The 24275-nt window shown below is 42.3% G+C and overlaps 1 protein-coding gene across 1 annotated transcript in view; it reads left to right on the top strand.

The window, feature by feature from the left end:
* The window catches only part of LOC145395000 (methyltransferase-like protein 25B), a 351111-nt gene that overhangs the window by 282226 nt on the left and 44610 nt on the right, over window positions 1-24275 (top strand). Inside the window, exon 10 of the mRNA XM_080268744.1 lies at window positions 18250-18340. Coding sequence (XP_080124870.1) covers window positions 18250-18340 — 91 coding nt within the window. The remainder of the gene's footprint in view (window positions 1-18249; window positions 18341-24275) is intronic.

Raw genomic sequence — 24275 nt, forward strand, 5'->3', positions numbered from 1 at the left:
ACTGGGTGGGATGAATTCCTTGTGAACAATCCCTTGGATATTGAAGAAAACAATCAACATCGACTTGACATTGCTGTGAACTTGATGCACTTTTTTCGGTCTCGGTTAATTGGGAGACTTCCATTGCGATGACTGCTGCTTTGTCTCCGGGTCATAACCATGATTAATGACCATGATTAATCAACAGTTATGGTCTTGGAGATGAAGGTGGTGTCATCTCTGACCTGATTCTTGAGCTCGCCGCAAACTGCAACGTGATGTGCTTTCTTCTCGTCACTCAGTAGTCTTGGCACATATTTTGCAGCGATACGTCTCATGCCCAACACGTCCGACAAAATGCATTGCACACTTCCGTACAACAGTCCAACAATATTACAAACATCATGGATAGTTCGTCTGTGATCTGCAAGGATAGCCTGATGAACATTTCTGACGTTTTCTGGTATGTTGTTGCTGGTGACAGTCATCCAGAACGGTCATCGTCTTCGACGGACATTCGTCCTTCCTTGAACCGCTTGTACCAGAAAAATGTTCTGCTTTGGGACATGGCATTGTCACCAAAGGCTTGCTGAAGCAACCGGTGAGTTTCTGCAGTCTTCTTGTCGAACTTGAAGCAGAACTTGATGCAGGTTCTTTGTTCCGTGAGGTCCGCCATTGCAAACTGCCAAACCACCTGCACACCACGTTACAATAGTAAGCGTAGCTCAACAACACGTTCGCTCACAGAGACGCCTAGGGCCACACTGACGCACAAGGGGTGCTGCTGACTCCTCCTAGCAGCTAAAGGCAAAGCTGCAAACGGTTAGCTCCCTCTGTTAAAATTACTGGAACTTTCGGGTAGCACCTCGTATATACAGTATATACACCCACCGCAAATTGACATAGGACTTACACACAGAATTGCTATGGGAGAGTTGTCTGTCTTTGCTTTGTGTTTCCACCTCTACAAAGTGAAATTTTTGGGCAAGAAGTAACTGGCAACTCCTCTGGTCTTGGCAGGAGGTGGTGAAACACTCAGCATGTCAGTGCTTGACCAGAAGCGAGAGTTGGAGTATATGTTCCTGTCGCTCCAAGCTTGCACCTCGCTCTTTTTTCTTGTTCATTACTGTTTGCCCAGTTATTTTCCTACAGTTGAGTTGTCATGCCTGGAAGATACGGCTCAAGGGATGAGAGGGTCTGTATCACTGCATGGAGGCAGGATGATGTCCCTATCAACACGATTTGTGAACATACCAGATGCGCAGAGTTGACCGTCATGAAGATTCTTGCTAAAGTGTGCGGCCTGCCACCTGATGTCATGCCAGAGCACAAGCATGGCGGTGGAAAGAGGAGGACGACTTCCAGAGGTACAGATACGCTTCTGAAAAGGGAAGTAATCAAGAATCCTCGACACAGCTGCAGAATTGAAGAGAATGCATCCAACGCTGTTACAAGACGTCTCAATACGAACTATCCAACACTGCTTGCAAGAGGAACTGGGTTTGCCAAGCCACACCACAGCCAAGAAACTGCTTCTCATTGACCGCATGAACAAGCAGCGCATTCGGTTTGCCAAGAAGTATGCACACTGGACATCGGATGAGTGGAGAAAAGTTTCGTTTTCCGATGAAAGCACATTTCAAGTGTTCCAGGTGCGTTCTGCCAAGGTAGTAGTAGTAGTTCCCTAGGCAGTCTGGCCGAACAGCCCTGAGTCCCTTAGGAAGGCCATGGCTGAGAACGGACTTTCCCACAGAGCTCTCAAAGAGTGTATGTTGTGTTGTTGGCGTAGGTGATTGTGTGCAATTCAGTCTTCCATAATGTGCTTAATAGTATGGAGTGCTGTGTTGCATCCTGGACAGTCATCAGCGATAGAGTCTTCCAGTCTCTTCTGGTATAAGAGGGCTGGATGGTGCCCACATCTCAGCCTGGCCAGGTGGACCCTGTCCTCACGAGGGAGATAGGATTCAGAAGGGTGGATGTCAGGAGGCTGGGCATGCAGCTGTGAGTTGTTGTCTTTAAGTGACTGAATGGAGCAGCGAGTGATCTGAGTGTGGATATGCTTCTGGAAGCTGGTCTGAGGTGGGCAAGGAGCGAGGGATGACAGTATTTGTGTATGGTATCATGTGCTGGGTGTTGTTTTGATGTTCCTTGATGTGGGTGGATGTGCTTCCATGTAATATAATGGATGTTGTGGGTTTGTGGAGGCTGCAGCAAGAAACTGGGTGCCTCTCATGTCTAGGTGATCCTTGACTTTGAGGACTTTGGTTTCTTGATGTATGTGGTCTGTGGGTGTAGTAGCTGTGCAGCCTGTGATTATTTTTAGGGCCTTGTTCTGTATGGTCTGTAGAGTGTTGTAGTATGTTTTAGTGAGGTTAGGAGCCTAGGCAGGGCTTGCATAATTCAGCACTGAACGTATGTGTTGTTTGTATACTGTGGTGGTGGTTTCTTTGTTGTGTCCGATTGTTGTATGGGCAAGTGACCTCAAGGCATTGAGTCTTGGTGTTATTATGTTTTTAATGATTGTGATGTGTTGTTTAAATGACATTGATGTATTGTATGTTACACCATGGATTTTGTCTGTGTGTGTGTGTGTGTGTGTGTGTGTGTGTGTGTGTGTGTGTGGTAGGGGAGTGTTGTTTATGGTGAGGTGTGGGATGTGACTGTGTTCTGCAGTCCAGTTTGTGAGAAAGGTCACTGTAGATTTGGCTAGGGCTATTTTGAGCCTGTTTGTGGTGAACCATTCGTGTAGTGTGTTGAGGTAAGGCTGGATGATGTGTGCAGCTGTGTTTGCATTTTGGTGCATACATGTAAGTGTTATATCATCTGCATAGGAAGCTATGTGTATCTGTGGTGTGTGGGGTGTGGGTATGTCGTGCATGTATAGGTTAAAAAGTGTAGGGGACAAAACAGATCCTTTGGGGGACGCCATTTGTGAAAGTTTCTGATGTTAAAAGACTGACCGGCAAATGTTACCTTTTTTTTTTTTTTTTTTTTTTTTTTTTTTTTTTTTTTTAATGCGAGGAAGAAGGAACCAAAGGCCGTGAGCCTGCAATTGTTGTTCCTTCCAAGACAAAAACAAATACAAGAGAGAGCCAAATTTAAGATCCGATCATTTCGAGATGCCTGGACACACTGCGTTTGAAAGACTGGAGATCATAGGAAGCAGGAAATACAGACAGAGGGAGACAGTTCCAGAGTTGACCTGTTGCATAAATGAAAGACTGGGAGTAACAGTCAACTCTTGCATTAGAGAGTTGGACAGAAAAGGGATGAGAATTTGCTGCTAGATGGGTGCTATGCGCCCGTCGTAGAGGTGGAGGAATGCATGCAGACAGTTCAGAGGAGCAGTGACCATTGAAGTAGCGATAGAAAAGAGATAAAGATACAACAGTGCGACGAAGAGACAGAGGTTGAAGGGAGTCAGTAAGAGGAGGAGAGTTAATGAGACGGAAAGCCTTTGACTCCATCCTATTGAGAAGAGCTGTATGTGGGGAGCCTCCCCACACATGGGAGTTGTACTCCACACAGAGGCGGATAAAACCCCTGTATAGAGTCAACAATTGTGCCTGCTAAGTAGTTTGCCAGCCATCTTTTTGTGTTATTATGCATGTTTGTGTTGAGTATTTTGTTTGTGAGGTTGTGGTGGGCAATGGCATCAAAATCTTTGCTGATGTCTAGTGTCTGCCAAGGTTTACATTGCCCTGCATCCTACAGTCGATATGACTCTGCTTATACAGTGCCAACTGTTAAGCACCCACAATCAGTAATGGTATGGGGGTGTTTCTCAGGTGAAATGGGAAGGGGAGGCCTCTACTTTCTTCCTATGAACTTGATGAATGGTGGCCGGTACATTCAAGTTCTGAAAGATCATTTGTTAAACTTTTTTTGCTATTCATGGGTGCGACTTTTTCATGCATGATTCAGCTCCATGTCACAAGTCAAGAAAGGTGGCCAAATGGCTGCAGGATAATTGGATTGAGGTCCTCGACTGGCCTGTCAACAGTCCGAATCTAAATCCGATAGAAAACTGCTGGGCAAAGATGGAGAAAATCATGGCAGAGATGAAGACACCCAATCTGGACAACCTCAAGACTGAACTGACAAATGTGTGGTGCAAAGAAATGTCCTTAGATTACTTTAGAGATCAAAGTGATTCCATGCCAAAATGCATCCAACTGGTCCTGAAAAACAAGGGACACATGATTTCATATTAATGAATGGCATTTCATGAACAAACATTGTGATATACTATGATTTCTGTGTTTTTTAATACCTTGTGGGGGGAGGTCCTAAGTCAATTTGTGATTGCTGTATGTACATATATATACACGTATTCAGAGTGTGAAGGGAAACCAGAAAAATGGAATTACTGTAATTCCATACTTTACATAATATTTTTTCATATCAGCATCACATTTTCATCTCATTTCATCTTATATCATCATCACATTGTCATCATATCACTTCATCACATTATCATATTGTCATCGTATCACATCATCATCACTTTGTCACCATGCTGTCATCATACCTCATCATAAGCTTTCACATTATTATCACATTGTCATCATATCACATCATCATCACATTATCATCACATTGTCATCATATCACGTCATCATTACAATAACCTAACGTTGTCATCATGTCACATCATCATTAAATGCATCATTATTTCATATCACCACATTATCAGCCTGAGAAAAAGTAAAAAATTTATTGGCAGGGCATAAATACTTCCACTTTTCATTAAGTCAATCCACTGACAATCCTAGTTTCAAAAAGTTTTGTTTACCTCCAGAGTGCTCACCTTAGTGAGTCTCACTACACAACTTATCATATGCACTCATGACTGCTCACTTCTTCTCATGTACAGTGAAGCCATGCATGGAACATTACCGGTCCCCCTCATCACTTCAATATGGCTAAAATTCTATGAAGTGTATCTTGAATCTCAAAGAGCAAGAAAGCTTACCATATCTCATGGGGCATGGGGGAAGAATGGAGCAAAAGATATATATATATTTTTTTTTTAATAATAAGATGGAAATGAGTAGAGCCAAAGGCAGGCAGCTTGCTCCGTATATAACACAAAGTAAACAGGATGGTCCAGCTTCCTTTCATATAGATGTAAACATGCTGTAAATCGCATCAAATGGGTGCTGGGCAGTGGATGTAGTGAAGGGCCATACTGTAGTGCACTTAGCCCTTGGGCTGCAGCTGCTTGTTTTCTACCCTATATGGCTGATGTGGCAAGTCTGGGAAAATTAAGATGTTTTCATGAGCAGTTTTAACCCTGTCAGTCTATCAATCTACAGCCAGATGCCATAATCCCACAAAGGGTGGCCATATGTCTTTGAATTAGTTGTTTTACGGGGAGGGATACTAACCCTCTGCCAACCCACTTGGTGACACATAGGGAACATGTATGGGTTGGTTATATGGTTACCATCCAGCATTTTAAATAGTTTCCTTGCTTACAGGAAACCATTTGGTATGTCACTCAGTTTAAAGCCACTTTATGCAAGGGAGAAAGAACCAAAGACCAGGAGCCCGCTTGATTGATTCCTCCAAGAAAAACTAAAAACAAGAAAAACAAAAACAAGTTAACTCGAAAAGGAAAGAAGAAGAATAAAAAGTGACAGGAAAGATGGGAAAAAATAGGAAGAGAGGAGGGGGGAGACAGAAAAAGAAGGATACATGTGAAGGAAGAGGTAGGCAGCACTACATCAAGTGAGTGGATGATGGTCACCACTACCTACTGGTTACCATTTTGGACTCTACTTTAAATCACCTGTACTTAACCAAACATGTTTAAATTTTAGTAACAAAAATTCAGTCGTTCCACTAATCTCAGAAACAAACAGGGGGTCTGTAGGTTGTCCAGGGCCAGAGGGAGAATGAGTTGAAGAGATGTTTTTTTGTAGCAGGCAAGTGTAAGTCGCCCACGCAGGTGCGAAGTAGTGCTGCAAATGACCATCACTTTACGTGCGGGGCAAAGTATTAAAGGAATTTTCCATGCTTTGTAACACCCTCCCCCCAAAAAAAAAAAGTTATTCAGTAATTTTCAGTTATAACCTGTTCCATGTCATGTTCATATATATATGGACAAACCAATAGTGTCAAAATTGCGAAGTCCTTATATATACGGACTAACTCATAGTACCCTAAATTGCTGAGTCTGTATATATACGGACATGGTTTTTCTCACATTGCACGAAACTGTTTGAGTCTGCCCCTAGTGTGTGCCAGAAACTGGGATGACGGACTCCCCTCCTCCCCTCCCATGCCTTATACCAATATAATATAAGAAGAAAAAGAGTGTAGGTGGTGGCGACCATCATCCACTCACTTGATGTAGTGCTGCCTACTTCTTCCTTAGCCTTTATCATTCTTTTTCTGTGCCTGCCCTCCTCTCTTCCTATTTCTCCTATCTTTCCTGTCACTCTTATTCCTTTTCTTTCCGTTGCAGGTGGCTTTACATTGAGTGACAAGCCAAATGGTTTCCTGTAAGCCAAGAAAACCATTTACAACGCAGGGTGGTAACCATATAACCAAACCACTCATGCTTCCTACATGTCAAGTGGGTTGGTGGAGGGTTAGTGCCCCTCCCTGTAAAACAAATAACTCAGAGTCAAATGGCCACCCCGTAAGGGATTGTGGCGTCTGGCAATAGGTAGATAGTGAAAATACTATACGTAAAACTAGCACAGAACCCCAACATCCGATCATCATAGTTTTGACTGTGGCCACATTACATATGCCAGGTTGCGCTTCAGTACTACAAATACTCAATGCATCCACCTACTCGACACCAAGATGGACTGTCTATCCACATCAGCTGCTGACATTATCTGAAAGTAGCCATCTGACATAAATCGGGGTCATGCCGCGTTGCCGGAGATATTGTGCTTACTCCTGACTTCCAGTCAAAGTTGAAGAACTTCAAGTCATGAACTAACTGATAGTTATGCATAAATAGTGTATATAATGAAAGTAATAAATGTAAATGTAACTAAATAGAATTAATGCAATTATGTAATGTAAGGAAAAGAAGAAAATGTGTGATTAACTGTAACTGATATGACTGTGTGCAGCATGAGTGTTTTTAGTGCCTTATGTGAGTGTTTATAGTGCCTTATACCAGTATAATACAAAAAAAGTGAATGTGAAAATACGTACTTTTAGAATGGAACCCCAAATTCCCATCATCGTAGTTTTTTTACTGTGGCCACATTATGTAAACCAGGTTGTGTTTCCATGCTACAAATGCTCCATGCATCCTCCCACTCCACACCTAAGTGGATTATCTATCCCCATCAACCACTGGCGGTAACTGAAAGTAGGCATGTGACGCAAAACTGGGCGTGTTGGACAAAAACACCTGTTTTAAGGTGGAAAAACAGCCTAAGCGAGCACTTTTACTATCAGTAAGCTTATTTTGACCACTTTTCAGGTCTGTTCATGGTTTAAAAAGAAAGTTGAAAATGGCCGGCATTCTAGGTAACTCTGCTGCCCAGACCCTTGGCAAACTAGGCACAAAAGCCGACAAAGGCTTCGGCACTAAACTTGTTAAGGACACTTGTTGCATTGTATTGTTGTATGGATGCAACCTACAAGAGCAAATCACAAGTCCTTCACTTAGCAGCAAACGTGCTACATGAGTGTAATAGTAATTGAGTTGACAGTACAACATTCTCCTTCTAGTTTTTGCATTTTCTCACTAATATATCACTTATTATCGTCACTTATTTCTACAGAGTCACTTACTAGGTACTGAAGTAAATATTTATGGAGAGTTGCCACATGAGGAAAAGAAATGTAGCACTTGGCCACTGAAATTGGTCCTTTGTTTACCTATTTTCGTACCACTTATTATTAGCTGTGTACTAACAAAGTCTTTTCTGTCTCTGTAAGTAGTTTTCTTTGGTCTAATAAAACTAAAACAATCCAGAATAACTTCACTGCAAGCATCACTTTCACTCTCGCTGGTGTGTAGCACACCTCAATGTCACTCACCGTTGTCTCCACGATCACTGTTGCACATACTAAACCTAGATACTAACATACTGTACTGTATATTTACAATGTTTTTTTAACACTTAGAAGCATTTGGAGGTGTGTGTAGGCATAGAAGCACACTCCCATAGAAAGGCAGACCATGCATTCGGCACACTTATATAGTTGTAACTTTCTTCCAGGTGCTTGAGGGTGCGAAAGTTGATGTATGTGGAATAACTGAAACGAAATGGGGAGGTTTGAGTGTGAGAGAATGGGAGTATGGTTGGGGTATATGTACAGGAGCAGGTGAGAATGAGAGGGCAAAAGTACAGTATGTATACTGTAGTTGTGAGTAAAAGATGGAAGAAGAGCATAAGAGAGTATGGATCAGTTGGGTCAAGGATTGTGTGGGTAAGATTGAAAGTTGGAATACAAATGTGGGCGATTGTGCGTGTGTATGCACCAACGCAAGATTGTGCAAGCAGAGTGAGAGAAGAGTTCTGGACAAATGTGGAAGTGTGCATGGAAAAGTTTAAAAGAAATGAGAGACTGTTTTTGATTGGTGATATGAATGGTAAAGTAGGGAATGTGAAGGTGGATGGAATAGTTGGTGAGTGGGGTGTGCCTGCTGAAATAGATGAGAATGGCAGTGCGTTAGTGGACATTTGTGCTGGGAGGGGGTTGGTGATAGCCAATACCCTCTTCAGGCACAAAATGATCCACAGGTATACATGGCGAGTGATGAGAAGGGTGGGTGGTGAACTGAATGAAAGGAAGGCAATGATTGATTATGTGTGTGTGGATGAAAGGATGCGAAAATGTGTAATGGATGCAAGAGCTGCTAGAGGTTGGGGGAGTGGACTTTCTAACCACTACTTGGTTGTGGCCAGAATCAAGGTGTAATTAGGATGGAGAAATAGATGAAGGGAGGGACGGGAAGAAGGAGTATTTGTAAGGAGAATGGAAAGGGTACAAGAGGATGAGAAAAAGGCAGAGTATAAGAGAGAAGTGGAGGAACGATTGGGCAAATATGAATTGGAGCAGATGGGGGATGTGGAAGGTGTGTGCAGGATATTTACAGAAGAAATATGTGCAGCATGTGATGTGGTGTGTGGGATGAAGAGAAGTCGGAGGGGTGTGCAAGGAACAGCGTGGTGAAATGAAGAGGTGAGACAGGCTGTGGCACAAAAGAAGAAAGCATACAATGAATGGATGAGAAATAGGGGCGTAGAAGAAATTGAGGGGTGGAAGAGAGAGTTATATGTAGAAAGAAAGAGGTGAAAAGATTAGTAAGAGAGAGCAAGAAGAGAGCGGATGAGGAATTTGGAAGGAACTTGAGTGTAAAGTGGAGGGACTGTAAGAAAATGTTCTGGAAAGAGGTGAAAAGAGTAAGACAGGCTGGAAGTGAAGTTAGTAGGGGAGTGAAAGATAAAAATGATAGATTATTACATAGTGGAGAAGGGAGAAAAAGTGAGCAAATGGAGAGAAAACTTTAAGGAATTGTTGAACATAGAGGATGGAAGTAATGTGAGTATAAGTGGCTGGGGAATGGCTGGGAGAAGGAGGGAGGTGAGCAGACAGGAAGAAATCAGTAAGATAGAAGTTGTGGAAGCAATGAAGAAAGTTAAATTGGGGAAAGCCCCAGGAATTGATGGAGTGTGTGATGAAATGCTGAACTATGGGGGAGAGAGAGTAGTAGAATGGATGTGGAAAATGTGCAGACTGGCCTGGGAGGAAGGTAGAGTCCCGGAGGATTGGAAGTCAGGTATAATTATTCCCTTGTACAAAAAAAGGGGAAAAAGAAGTGTGTGGTAATCATAGGGGCATCTGTCTTCTTAGTATAATAGGAAAAGTGTATGGTAGGATACTTATTGACAGAGTTAGAAAAAGAACAGAGGAATTAGTTGGAGAAGAACAGGGAGGCTTTAGGAAGGGAAGAGGTTGTGTAGATCAGATATTCATTCTTAGATCTTTAGTGGAAAAGTTTCTAGAGAAGGGAAAGAAGTTGTATGCGGCTTTCATGGATTTGGAGAAAGCATATGACAGGGTGGATAGACAAGGATTGTCGAAAGTATTAAGAATATATGGAGTAGATGGGAAGTTGTTGAATGCTGTGAAGAGTATGTATGATGGTGCTAAGGCTGCAGTGTGTGTGGATGGTGAACTGAGTGAATTTTTCTCTTTGAAAGTTGGGTTGAAACAGGGATGTGTCATGTGTCCATGGTTGTTCAATCTGTACATGGATGGGGTAATAAAAGAGGTACAGGGTAGGGTAGTGGATGTTGGAGTGGCCCTGGTGAGAGAGGGTGGTGTTTGTAAACTCCCTGTACTGTTGTTTGCAGATGATACTGTGTTGTTGAGTGAAGACGAAGGGGAGCTTCAAGGCTTGGTGGATGAGTTTGGGAGAGTGTGTAAGAAACGGAATCTAAAGGAGAATGCAGGGAAGAGTAAAGTGATGGTCTTTGAGAGAGGTGAAGTCAGTGAATGTACAGCGAGGTTGGATGGTGAGCAATTGGAGAATGTGAGTACGTTTAAGTACTTGGATAGTGTGATGAGTAAGGATGGAGGTTTGGAGGGTGAAGTGCTTGAAAGAGTACAGCAGGGAAGAAAGGTTGCTGGTTCCTTGAAAGCAGTGATAAGAAGCAGGGAAGTGAGCATGGAAGTGAAAAAGTTACTACATGACAGTATTGTGATACCAACTCTAACGTATGGAAGTGAAGCTTGTACGTTGCTGGAAGGACACAAGTCAAGAGTGAGAGCAGTGGAAATGAGTTATTTAAGAGAAGCCTGTGGAGTCACATGGAGAGACAGGCTGACAAATGAGGATATAAAGGAGCGTTGTGGTGTGGATGTGGATGTCATAGGAAGCGTTAGGAGAAATACACCGAGGTGGTTTGGCCATGTGAAGAGGATGGAGGGTGAAAGACTGACGAAGAGAGTGTATGTGAGTGAGGTGGAGGGGGGAAGAGGGAGGGGGAGGCCGAGGATGAGATGGAGGGATGGGGTGGAGAGGTATATGAGAGAGGGGGGTGCGAGTTGGGAGCGGGGCAGTGAAATGGTGGGGGACAGGGCGACATGGAGGCGATTTGTTTGTGGCCACCTCGATCGGGGTTGAGGCATCTGGCAATAGATAGGTAGATAGAACTTTCTTCCTCATATTGTCCATATAATTTTTTTTTTTTTTTTTTTTTTTTTTTTTTTTTTACTATATATAGCATTTATTACTACAAAGTCACTTACAAGGTATTGAAATAACATTTATGCAGAGTTGCCACCTGACGGAAAAAATGTTGCACTTGACCACCAAAAGTAGACACTTGTATACAGGTATACCCCGATATACGACACCCCTAGATGCGATACCCCAGCTTAGCGATGAGGGTAGAAATACCACGATACCCCCCCTAATGATAGGTTTAGATTTTTTTTTTTAACCAATTTTGATTATATTTTAGACTTACATTTTGTGTTTAGGTTGATTTATAAACTGTTTTAAGACTTATATTAATGTGTTTTAGTCATAGGTGGGGTGAACATTGTCATTTTGGGGTACAGTTTACTTTTTGATTTTTTTCCAGACTTATATTTGACGATTTTCAGATTTTATTTGGGCTTATGTGAGTTATAAACTGCTTGTATACTTAGTTTAGCTTGTTTTATGTGAGACAGAAGCTTGCTTTTGGACTCATTTGGTGGGTTTAGGACTTGGCCGGGGGAGAAACCCAAGGCTAAAAAATGCATCCCTTTACTATACGTGTTAAATCAACCCCAATATACGATACCCCGCGTAGTGATGGGTTTTTACTTAACCAACTGTGTTGTTAAACCAGTGTATACCTGTACTTATATTTTTCTCATTTATTACTAGTTATGCACTGACAGTGTAATTTTCTGCCTCTGTGAGTACATACCTTTGACCATATAAAACTATAACAATCCAGAATAACTTCGTAATTAGTACTGTATAATTTTCACTTTGGTTAGTGTGTAGTGCACTGCAGTGTCAGTTACTGTTGTCTCCTTATTCATTATTACACTAAATTTATATATTCGTACAGATGCAGCCAAGATATTTACACATGTTTACAATATTTTCTGACACTTAGAAGCATTTGGAATTCTGGTAGGCATGGAAGCACACTCCCAGACAAAGGCCAACCTTGCACTCAGTACTCTCAGCCACGCATGCTCCAGTCTTATCTTTTTTACCTCCTTCCCTTTGGAGCTTCTTGGGTGCCTGGGCATGGTTCCTGCCTGGTTGAGTGGGGGGGGGGGGGGAAGGTTATGTGGGAGAAACAATGCAAAATCCTCACTTTGTTGTAGCTAGTGTGTGACCGAATGGTGTAACACCGCGAGGCAGCCTGGGGGTCCCATATGACCAATACATCGAACATAAACATGAGTTAGGCTTGAATAATTGAGTGCAGAAAATATGCTATTTCCTGCGGTCTTCTGGAAGGACCATTGCAGCTGCCCTCACAATCCTTGCTAGACTGGCTGTTAACATTTATCTATCAATCTATCTATCTATTGCCAGATGCCTCAGTCCCGTTTGGGGTGGCCACAAACAAATCGCCTCCAAGTCTCCCTGTCCCCCGCCATTTCACTGCCCTGCTCCCAACTCACACCCCCCTCTCTCATATACCTCTCCACCCCATCCCTCCATCTCATCCTTGGCCTCCCCCTCCCTCTTCCCCCCTCCACCTCACTCACATACACTCTCTTCGTCAGTCTTTCACCCTCCATCCTCTCCACATGGCCAACCCACCTCAGTGTGTTCCTCATAACGCTTCCTATCACATCCACATCCACACCACAACGCTCCTTTATATCCTCATTCGTCAGCCTGTCTCTCCACGTGACTCCACAGGCTCCTCTTAAATAACTCATTTCCACTGCTCTCACTCTTGACTTGTGTCCTTCCAACAATGTCCAAGCTTCACTGCCATATGTTAATCACAATACTGTCATGTAGTAACTTTTTCACTTCCATGCTCACTTCCCTGTTTCTTCTCACTGCTTTCAAAGAACCAGTAACCTTTCTTCCCTGCTGTACCCTTTCAAGCACTTCACCCTCCAAACCTCCATCCTTACTCATCACACTACCCAAGTACTTAAACGTACTCACATTTTCCAATTCCTCACCATCCAACCTCGCTCTATATTCACTGACTTCACCTCTCTCAAAGACCATCACTTTACTCTTCCCTACATTCACCTTTAGGTTCCGTTTCTTACACACTCTCTCAAACTCATCCACCAAGCCTTGCAGCTCCCCTTCGTCTTCACTTAAGAACACAGTATCATCTGCAAACAACAGTACAGGGAGTTTACAAACACTATCCTCTCTCACAATTATATATTTATATATTGTATTTTTATATTAATGTTTACTTAAACACAGTAAGAGATATTTATGAGGTTGTCTCTCTTATTTTTTCCTTATTAAATATAAAGAACTGTATAATGTCCTAGACATTTCAAGGTGTTTCTGTTTTGTGATATATAAAGGGCCTACTGTATTACTATATCTGTAAACATTATATCCTCCTGTATTACCATGTTGTGTTCATAGTGTACTGTATATAGTATCCATTTTAATTTCATTTTGTGTACTACATATTTTTGAAGCTAATTTACGCTGCACTTGCCTTATCTTTACAGTTTTTATGCTGCCACACTATATTTTATGTATGTACACAGTACAGTACTCCCCAAGCTCATTATCTGATGGGGTTACATCATGGGAAGTGGATTGGATAATAATTTATCGAACACCGGGATGATTATAACATAGCTTCACTGGGGTATGTTTGAGGCCAATGGGCATCCCTCCTTCCCCCCAGAAAACAAAAAGGGGAAGGGGTCATAGTTCTCCGGCAATGTTTTATCTTACTACTATCCTTCACTGTATAACCTATGGGTATGATAGAAATAGTAGTAAGAGGGGTGGGATGGAAGACAGTCAGCCCCTAAATGGCTGTGAAGTACTGTGATACATTCATGTTCACTACAGGCCAGCCAGGGGCCATTTTTTTGAATTTTGAAAATAATTTTTTTTTTCCTTACAGATGTGAAGAGAATTGCCTGGCACACCTGGCAGTGTGGTTGTTGGCTTCCTAAATCCATCCTGTGATTCATTGTGATTCATGGAAAAATTCATAAAATGACCACCCACTTGCCAGTAACGTGTAAACTATGCAAGATGAACTGACTGCCTGAGTGCTTGGGATGGTAGAGTAGGTTCATGTTAACGTGCTGCTGACCTTTGTTCCCCTCCCATAATTGTTCTCAATTTTTTATAGAATGTGTTAATTCAGTGCTTATGGCACTGAATAGTGAAGGGTGTTGTTCAGAGTTGGTGGCCATTGGGGTTAATAAATTCCAAAAACAAGTGTTGCTAACCTTAAGTGGTGCTGGGTACTGACCGTATTGTCATGTCCCCCCTCCCCCCCCTGCCCGTGATAGACTGAGATTGGTGGTGGAGAGCTGTTGCTTGTCCTTGTTACTTTGCGAGGGCCTTGATTTAAAGAAGGTGGTAATGCTGACCTGCTTGGTGCTCCTCTTTGTTGTCCGGAGCTCTCTGTAGCAGGCAACAGCCTGTCATAAAGAACACAAGACGCTTCAAGCCAGCCTTGGGTCCCCCTCCTGAATGAGGTTTATTATTTGTTCAGGTTCGCTGAAGGTCTCTGTAGTGTTGCCATGTTCAGCATCAATACAGGCATTTCCTTGTCTTCCTCCTGAACATGTAGATGCTTCTCCTAAATATTCACAAGCTATTCATTGGAGACTTCCTTCTTATGACTCTCCAACACCTCCAGGACATCTAGTTTGCCCACATCCTGGAATCCAGCCTGTGATATGCCTGCAGTGTCTTGTCACACCCCCTCAATGATGCATTCCTTCTCTTCACTCACTGGGGATCCGGTGAAGGAGCGAATGTACTCTGGCCACAACTTGTGCCACACACCATTCATTGTTGAAGTTCACACCTCACTCCATGCAGCAGTTATGCTGTTAATGGCGTGGCACATATTGTAGCCCTGTTAAAACTGCTTTATACTCTCATCCTTATGGGAATTGCTTGCATCCAGCATCAGCTGCATGATGCACCACATGTTCAGGGCTTTAACTCTAGTGATGGCTCCCTGGCCCATCGGCTATAGTAAGGGGGGAAGCATAGGATGCAGAAAAGTGACTTTAATATTCTTTACCCAGTCACCCATGGAGGCAGGGTGGCTTGTCACATTGTCAAAGATGAGCAGGATGCATTTGGCAATGTTGTGTTCCTCAGCGTTGGTGTGGAGGGTTGGGGACAAGTAGCTGGCTACGTAAGACGCATATTGCTGAGGTCAGCTAGGTCATGATGTTGGACTTCCAAATTACACCAAGGTTCTTCTTGATGTAACTTGCCAAGGCATGGGGGTTTTCTGCATGGTACGCCAGGAGCTGCTTCAGCTTTAAGTTGCCCTTGGCATTGCCCCCCAACAGGAGTGTCACACTGTCTTTAACCACAAAACCCAGCATCATCATCTCCACTGCCAGTTACATTTTTGATAAATTCTGCTTCCAAAACAGCCCCGTATCATCAAGATGACTTGTTTGGGGCCATACCCAACTTCCTAAATTTGTGCAAAATTTAAGTTCCTCAGGGACTGCCATTGTGGCTGCGTGGTCACCACTGGTGACCTTGCCATTGAGAGACATGTGCTGCAGGCCAATGCATCTCATATAGCAGTCAGACCACCTTGGACTCATGGTGAACACCTCCCTGGGCTCCACCCCAGCTTTTTCTTTGCATCAAACCACAGGGAGAGAGCCATGGTATAGATCAGACTAGAGCCCAATGGCATTCCCTTTCAGTATTGCTCTTGCACCCACATCATCAGGAGCTGCACTATCTTAACACTGTGTCCCTGGCATTCGTGATCCTCATAGCACTGAGAGAGGACACCTGTTTCCCTGCAGCTAATGCGTCAACAGATCTCTTGATGATGGTAGAGAGATTGGGTTATCTGCAGCATGTCAGCATTGCTATTAGCGCCTGGGCCTCCTTGATGCTGCCTCATGATATCCAGCTTCACCTCGATGGTTATACTCTTCCTTGGGTGCTTCACTTTCTCCTAGCTAGCGGCAGTGCTTTGAGCACCATGCTTTTCACTAGGGGCAGCACCTCAGCAAAGACTCAGTTATTAAAAAAAAAAAAAAAGTGATGCCTCTCAGTCACTAGAAAAGAGAAATATTAAAGCATACACAGTGATGCCATTTGATCACTAGCACAGCACACAAATAATTGCAAGGGGTCTGCAGTGGTACATAGGGGAATGAGAGAACATTGCAGTGGGATGAACACGAGATGTAGTCACTGCCATGGGACACATGAAAAAGAGAGAGAGAGAACGGAGATGGAGTGGCCCATCTGTTCAAAGGAGTGGCAGGAGCTACAGAGCTTGACAGAAACATCAGGATTGGTTTCTGTTCACATAAATGTTGGTGGACACCTTGGCTTTGACAGGTGATGGTCAGCTTGCATGTGTGTACAGTACTGGTGTACATGGCGAGCTTTTGGTTTGTCACCTTCATCGTTGTAATGGATGTTACTTATCAATACAGGGAGATTGTCCTCACTTATTTCATGATCTTCTAGTGACTTATAGATTACTGAGGGCTCAGATAACAGGGATGTGCTGTACAGTGACAGCGGCTGGCTTCCATACACTTGTCACTATATGTGGAATGAAAATTGAACCCCATTGGTGGTATTTTCTCAGTTCATGAGAGGTATTCATATTTTTCCTATTCGTGGAGTTTTTTTTTTTATTGGTAACCTAACCCTTGCAAAAAATAAGGGAGTATTGTATCAAGATATGCATTATGGAAGTGCTGCTATGCAAATAGATTAAACATACCAATAAATGCAGGTAAGGTATATGTGCTGTCATCACTCAGTGTTTCATAATATTACATATACAGTACCTGGGGGGGGGGGTCTCATTATTTTTTGAAACTGACTGTACATAGGTGTAATGATAGGACAAAATGGTAAATTTTGAAAGAGAGAAGTGGAGAGTGGGGTTGCTAAAGGAAATAATTTGGCCAGTATTATCAAGACTGATACTAAATGAAGGACTGGGTACAGAACCTGAAAATTAGAATATTAGTGCCCACTTAACTGTATACATGTGAGACTTTGATTTGGCGTGAATTTGAAAAAATCAGAATGAGAGCAGCAGAGATGAAAGAATGTGGATTGCGTACATTGGAAAGGAGTAGAATCATGTTGACTCAGGAAGAGTATGTGGAATAATGTTAGAAAGTGTTTGATTTGATTTTATAGTAATACTGAGAGAATGAACGAGAGTCATCATCATCATCATCTAATCCTGTGTTGCCCCATGAGGAGTGTAGGAGCGTGGGGCTAGGCAAGTTGGTCCTGACATTTAAGTTGAGAGTGACCAGCCTCACTTATCCCTGATTGGCAATACATGAGCAATAAACCCCGACCACCCTTTGGATATGGAAACCTGCACAGGCTCAATCCGATTGGAGTGCCGTAATTACCCACTAAACCAGCAGGCGCCATAATTTGGTTATATGGTTACCACTCAGTGTAGTAAATGGTTAACCACAGTGAAAAGGAAGTGAATGAATATAACCATGAGAGGAGATGGGAAAAGCCAAGAAAAGAAGGGCTGGATAAGGGAAATGACTGTGTGAGAAAGTTGGGTATGGAATTTGAGGAGGTGAAACAATTGATGATGAATAGATGATGATAAGTGGATGAATATCAAGATACACATGACAAGTATTGCATTACTGTTCTAACATAGCAGTTCATGGAATGATCATTATTTTCCATGTGTCAGGAGAATAAGTCAGCTGGATGAACCACAACACAAATAAATGGAACTTGGTGCAGCAGTGTTTATCAAAAGCTTGAATGGTAGGTGAAGGCAGGTATGGCCCGTTTCATAGAGAACTCATTTGATGTTATTTTTTTTGCTTTACTTTCCTGTGGCTAGAGTCTACCCATGCAGTGTGTTAGTGAGAAATAAGAATTAGACTGAGGATGATGATTCATGGGAGACCAACCTCAAGGCACTTGCATGTCAGCAGATGTACACACCATATCATATACTGGTATTTTCTCGTACTCTGGTGAATATTTGCAAGTATTCGTTAATTTATTTTATACATATCTTGCATTTCTGTAATTAACTCCAAGATGCAATACACCTCATTATGGTATATTATTCCATTCTCCAACAGGTTGTAGTATACTATTCACTGCGTCTTCTCTTGGCTCCTGTGGTGGAGACTGTGATACTCCTTGACAGGCTCATCTTCCTTTATGAAAATGGTGAGTTATCAAACTATAAAAATTATCTCTATTTCCAATGTTTTCTCTTAGTCTTAAGACAAACTAAAGTAGTCATAATTCAGATAATTAAATCTTAACAGTGGGAGAGAGAGAGCATGTGTCTTCTTACCTTACCTAATTGCTCTTACCTAATTGTATATTTACAGGAATGAGTCAGGCTTATACTGTCCCGTGTTTTAAACCATTTTTATAGTACTTATCCTTAAATTTATTAATTGTTTTGGCACACTATTTCATTCGGTAATGCATTCCACTGATCAATTGCTCTATTTGGGAAACTAAATTTACTTACGTCATTATCGCCTCTCTTTTTATGCATTTTTTTTTGCAATGTCCTCTTGCTGATACATCCCCATAGGTTGTGTAATCATTTATGTCTATTTTCTCCTTCCCTGATATGCCTTTTTATAGCATAATCATGTCTCCTCTTTTCCTTCTCTCCTGTAGTGTAGGTAGATTCAGTTTTTCTAGTCTTTCTTCATAGCTTAGATCCCTTAAGCTTGGTACCCATCTTGTAGCAGCCCTTTGAACTTTTTCAATCTTATCTATGTGTTTTTTAAGATAAGGACTCCAGACTACTGACACATACTCCAGGGTTGGTCTGATGAATGATGTCATTATCTTTCTTAGCATGTCCTCATTTATGTATGTGAATGCTATTCTCATATTTGCATGCAGTGTATACATGTTCCGTACCTTCTCACTGAGGTGGTCAGCCGGAGATAGTCTGTTATTGATAATCACACCTAGGTCTTTCTCTGTCTCTGATATGTGTAGGGTTTTACTTCCTAACTTATAAAATCCCAATCAGGTCTTTCTCCACTCTTACCAAACTTGATTGCATGACACTTGTCCATATTGAATTCCATTTGCCATGTATTGCTCCATTCATGAAGGTTATTTAATTCTTCATGTAGCTCTTTACAAGTCTGCAGTAGTACTTTTCCCTTTTATTTTTGCATCATCAGCAAACATATATAGATAGCATTCATTTCCAATGTTGGTATCTATATCATTTAAATACACTAAAAACATAATTGGTGCCAGCACTGAGCCCTGTGGACCTCTGCTAATCACTTCCCTCCATGATGAGTAATTTCCCTTTAATACTGTTCTCATTTCTCTTTTTTGGAGAAAATCTTGCATCCAAAAATATAGTTTGCCTCAGATTCCTCCTTGATGGTACAGTTTCCATAGAAGTCTTTGGTGCAGTACTCTGTTGAATGTTTTCTTGAAATCTAAATAGATACTGTCCACCCATTCCTCTCTTTTCTGTAATGTTTCTGTTACTCTCTCATAGTAGCTCAACAGATTAGAAACACATGATTTTCCCTTTCTGAAACCAAATTGTCTTTCTGTTATCGTATTGTATGTCTCTTAGATTATTTACCCAAACTTTTCTTATCAGCTTTTCTAATACCTTGCTTACAACACTGGTTAGTGATGCTGGTTGGTAGTTGAGTGGATTTTGTCTATTCCCTTTCTTAAATAAGGGAACAATGTTTGCTTTCTTCCAAATATCAGGTAGTTTACCTTGTCCGAAGGATTCCTTCAAAATTAAAGATAATGGTTTACTTAACTCATTTGCACATTCATTTAGCACCCAATATGAAATTTCATCAGGACCATTTGCTTTTCCTATGTCAGATTTACTTAACTCCTCCTGTACTTCTTTTTCTAATATCTGTATATCTGGTAATATGTGTGGGCATGCATGTTCCATATCATCCCTCTCTAAATTATTTACTTCTGTAAAAACTGATTGGAGATTCTTATTTTGTACTTAACGAATATCCTTCTCTTGTGTATAGGTGATCCCTTCATCTGTAATGGATTGTATATTATCTTTTACTTTGGTTTTGCTTCGTATGTAGCTGTAAAATAGCTTCGGTTGATCACTACTTTTATTTATGTTATCCTCCTCAAACTGCTTTTGGGCTTCCCTCCATGTTCTTGTATAATAATTTCTTGCCCTGTTTAAAGTTGTTATGTGCCCTTTCACTACTGTGTCTTCTGTATCTCTTCCACAACAAAATCTCCTTTTTCTTTTGATTTTTTACATTCTGTATTAAACCATTTCCTTATTTTCTTTTCTCCTTCATTGTATTGTGGGATGTACTTCTGGACTCTTTATTTCATAAAGTTCGCCGAATTCTTTTATACTGTATATAGCATTTAAATCTTGTCCTCTAGGCTCCTTTTCCCAATCTATTTCTAAGAAGTTGGGAATGTGAAGAAAGTTGGGAATGTGAAGGTGGATGGAATAGTTGGTGAGTGGGTTGTGCCTGCAGAGATAGATGAGAATGGGAGTGCATTAGTGGACATTTGTGCTGGGAGGGGGTTGGTGATAGCCAATACCCTCTTCAGGCATAAAATGATCCACAGGTATACATGGCGAGTGATGAGAAGGGTGGGTGGTGAACTGAATGAAAGGAAGGCAATGATTGATTATGTATGTCTAGATGAAAGGATGCGAAGATGTGTAATTGATGCAAGAGCTTATAGAGGTTGGGGGAGTGGACTTTCTGACCATTGCTTGGTGGTGGCCAGAATTAGGATTCAAGCAAGATGGAGGAATAGAAGAAGGGAAAGACGAGAGGAAGGAGTAGTTGCAAGGAGAGTGGAAAGGTTACAAGAGGATGAGAAAAAGGCAGAGTATAAGAGAGAAGTGGAGGAACGATTGGGCAAATATGAATGGGAGCAGATGGGAGACATGGAAGGTGTGTGTAGGATATTTACAGAAGAAATATGTGCAGCATGTCATGTGGTGTGTGGAAGGAAGAGAAGACGGAGGGGGGTGCAAGGAACAGCGTGGTGGACTGAAGAGGTGAGACAGGCTGTGGCACAAAAGAAGAAAGCATACAATGAATGGATGAGAAATAGGGGCATGGAAGAAGTTGAGAGGCGGAAGAGAGAGTTATATGTAGAAAGAAAGAGAGAGGTGAAAAGATTAGTAAGAGAGTAAGAAGAGAGTGGATGAGGAATTTGGAAGAAATTTGAGTGTAAAGTGGAGGGACTGTAAGAAAATGTTCTGGAAAGAGGTGAAAAGAGTAAGACAGGATGGAAATGAAGTTAGCAGGGGAGTGAAAGATAAAAATGGTAGATTACTAGTGGAGAAGGGAGAAAAAGTGAGCAGATGGAGAGAACACTTTAAGGAATTGTTGAACATAGAGGATGGAAGTAATGCGAGTATAAGTGGCTGGGAAATGGCTGGGAGAAGGAGGGAGGTGAGAAGACAGGAAGAAATCAGTAGGATAGAAGTTGTGGAAGCAATGAAGAAAGTTAAATTGGGGAAAGCCCCAGGAATTGATGGAGTGTGTGGTGAAATGCTGAAGCATGGGGGAGAGATAGTAGTAGAATGGATGTCGAAGATGTGCAGATTGGCCTGGGAGGAAGGTAGAGTCCCGGAGGATTGGAAGTCAGGTATAATTATTCCCTTGTGCAAAGGAAAAGGGGAAAAAGAAGTGTGTGGTAATCATAGGGGCATTTGTCTTCTTAGTATAATAGGAAAAGTGTATGGTAGGATACTTATTGACAGAGTTAGAGAAAGAACAGAGAAATTAGTTGGAGAAGAACAGGGAGGCTTTAGGAAGGGAAGAGGTTGTGTAGATCAGATTTTCATTCTTAGATCTTTAGTGGAAAAGTTTGTAGAGAAGGGAAAGTAGTTGTATGCGGCTTTCATGGATTTGGAGAAAGCATATGACAGGGTGGATAGACAAGGATTGTGGAAAGTGTTAAGAATATATGGAGTAGATGGGAAGTTGTTGAATGCTGTGAAGAGTATGTACGATGGTGCGAAGGCTGCAGTGCGTGTGGATGGTGAACTAAGTGAATTTTTCTCTTTGAAAGTTGGGTTGAAACAGGGATGTGTCATGTCTCCATGGTTGTTCAATCTGTACATGGATGGGGTAATAAAAGAGGTACAAGGTAGGGTAGTGGATGTTGGAGTGGCCCTGGTGAGAGAGGATAGTGTTTGGAAACTCCCTGTACTGTTGTTTGCAGATGATACTGTGTTGTTGAGTGAAGACGAAGGGGAGCTGCATGGCTTGGTGGATGAGTTTGGGAGAGTGTGTAAGAAACGGAATCTAAAGGTGAATGTAGGGAAGAGTAAAGTGATGGTCTTTGAGAGGGGTGAAGCAAGTGAATGTAGAGCGAGGTTGAATGGTGAGGAATTGGAAAATGTGAGTACGTTTAAGTACTTGGGTAGTGTGATGAGTAAGGATGGAGGTTTGGAGGGTGAAGTGCTTCAAAGGGTACAGCAGGGAAGAAAGGTTGCTGGTTCTTTGAAAGCAGTGATAAGAAACAGGGAAGTGAGCATGGAAGTGAAAATATTACTACATGACAGTATTGTGATACCAACTCTAACATAGGGAAGTGAAGCTTGGACATTGTTGGAAGGACACAAGTCAAGAGTGAGAGCAGTGGAAATGAGTTATTTAAGAGGAGCCTGTGGAGTCACATGGAGAGACAGGCTGACGAATGAGGATATAAAGGAGCGTTATGGTGTGGATGTGGATGTGATAGGAAGTGTTATGAGGAAAACACTGAGGTGGTTTGGCCATGTGGAGAGGATGGAGGGTGAAAGACTGACGAAGAGAGTGTATGTGAGTGGGGTGGAGGGGGGAAGAGGGAGGGGGAGGCTGAGGATGAGATGGAGGGATGGGGTGGAGAGGTATATGAGAGAGGGGGGTGTGAGTTGGGAGCAGGGCAGTGAAATGGCGGGGGACAGGGCGACTTGGAGGTGATTTGTTTGTGGCCACCCCAAACGGGATTGAGGCGTCTGGCAATAGTTAGATAGATTTCTAAGAAGTACTTCTTTAGGAAGCCTCGGACAAGGACTGACCAAACGTTGACGACCAAGGACCGGACAAAGGACATTGCAATTGGAACTTGGAATGTAAGGGCAGCAAATGATGAGGTGAAAGAGAGTGAGATTGTCCAGGTGCTTGAGGATGCGAAAGTGGATGTATGTGGAATAACTGAAACAAAATGGAGAGGAGAAAGTGTGAGAGAATGGGAGTATGGATGGGGTATATGTGCAGGAGTAGGTGAGAATGAGAGGGCAAAGGAAGGAGTATGTATAGTTGTGAGTAAAAGATGGAAGAGGAGCATAAGACAGTATGGATCAGTTGGATCAAGGATTGTGTGGGTAAAGTTGAAAGTTGGAATACAAATGTGGGCGATTGTGTGTGTGTATGCGCCAATGCAAGATCGTGTTAGAAGAGTGAGAGAAGAGTTCTGGACAAATGTAGAAGTGTGCATGGAAAAGTTTGGAAGGAATGAGAGAGTGTTTTTGATTGGTGATATGAATGGTAAAGTTGGGAATGTGAAGGTGGATGGAATAGTTGGTGAGTGGGGTGTGCCTGCTGAGGTAGATGAGAATGGGAGTGCGTTAGTGGACATTTGTGCTGGGAGGGGGTTGGTGATAGCCAATACCCTCTTCAGGCATAAAATGATCCACATGTATACATGGTGAGTGATGAGAAGGGTGGGTGGTGAACTGAGTGAAAGGAAGGCAATGATTGATTATGTGTGTGTGGATGAAAGGATGCGAAGATGTATATTGGATGCAAGAGTTTATAGAGGTTGGGGGAGTGGGCTTTCTGATCACTACTTGGTGGTGGCCAGAATTAAAGTTCAAGTAAGATGGAGGAATAGAAGAAGGGAAAGACGAGAGGAAGGAGTAGTTGCAAGGAGAGTGGAAAGGTTACAAGAGGATGAGAAAAAGGCAGAGTATAAGAGAGAAGTGAAGGATCGATTGGGCAAATATGAATTGGAGCAGATGGGGGACGTGGAAGGTGTGTGTAGAATATTTACAGAAGAAATATGTGCAGCATGGGATGTGGTGTGTGGAAGGAAGAGAAGACGGAGGGGGGTGCAAGGAACAGCGTGGTGGACTGAAGAGGTGAAACGG

This window comes from Coenobita brevimanus, chromosome 29 (assembly GCF_032717465.1).
Source record: "Coenobita brevimanus isolate Jiangsu-jjx chromosome 29, ASM3271746v2, whole genome shotgun sequence".
Taxonomy (NCBI): Eukaryota; Metazoa; Arthropoda; class Malacostraca; order Decapoda; family Coenobitidae; genus Coenobita; species Coenobita brevimanus.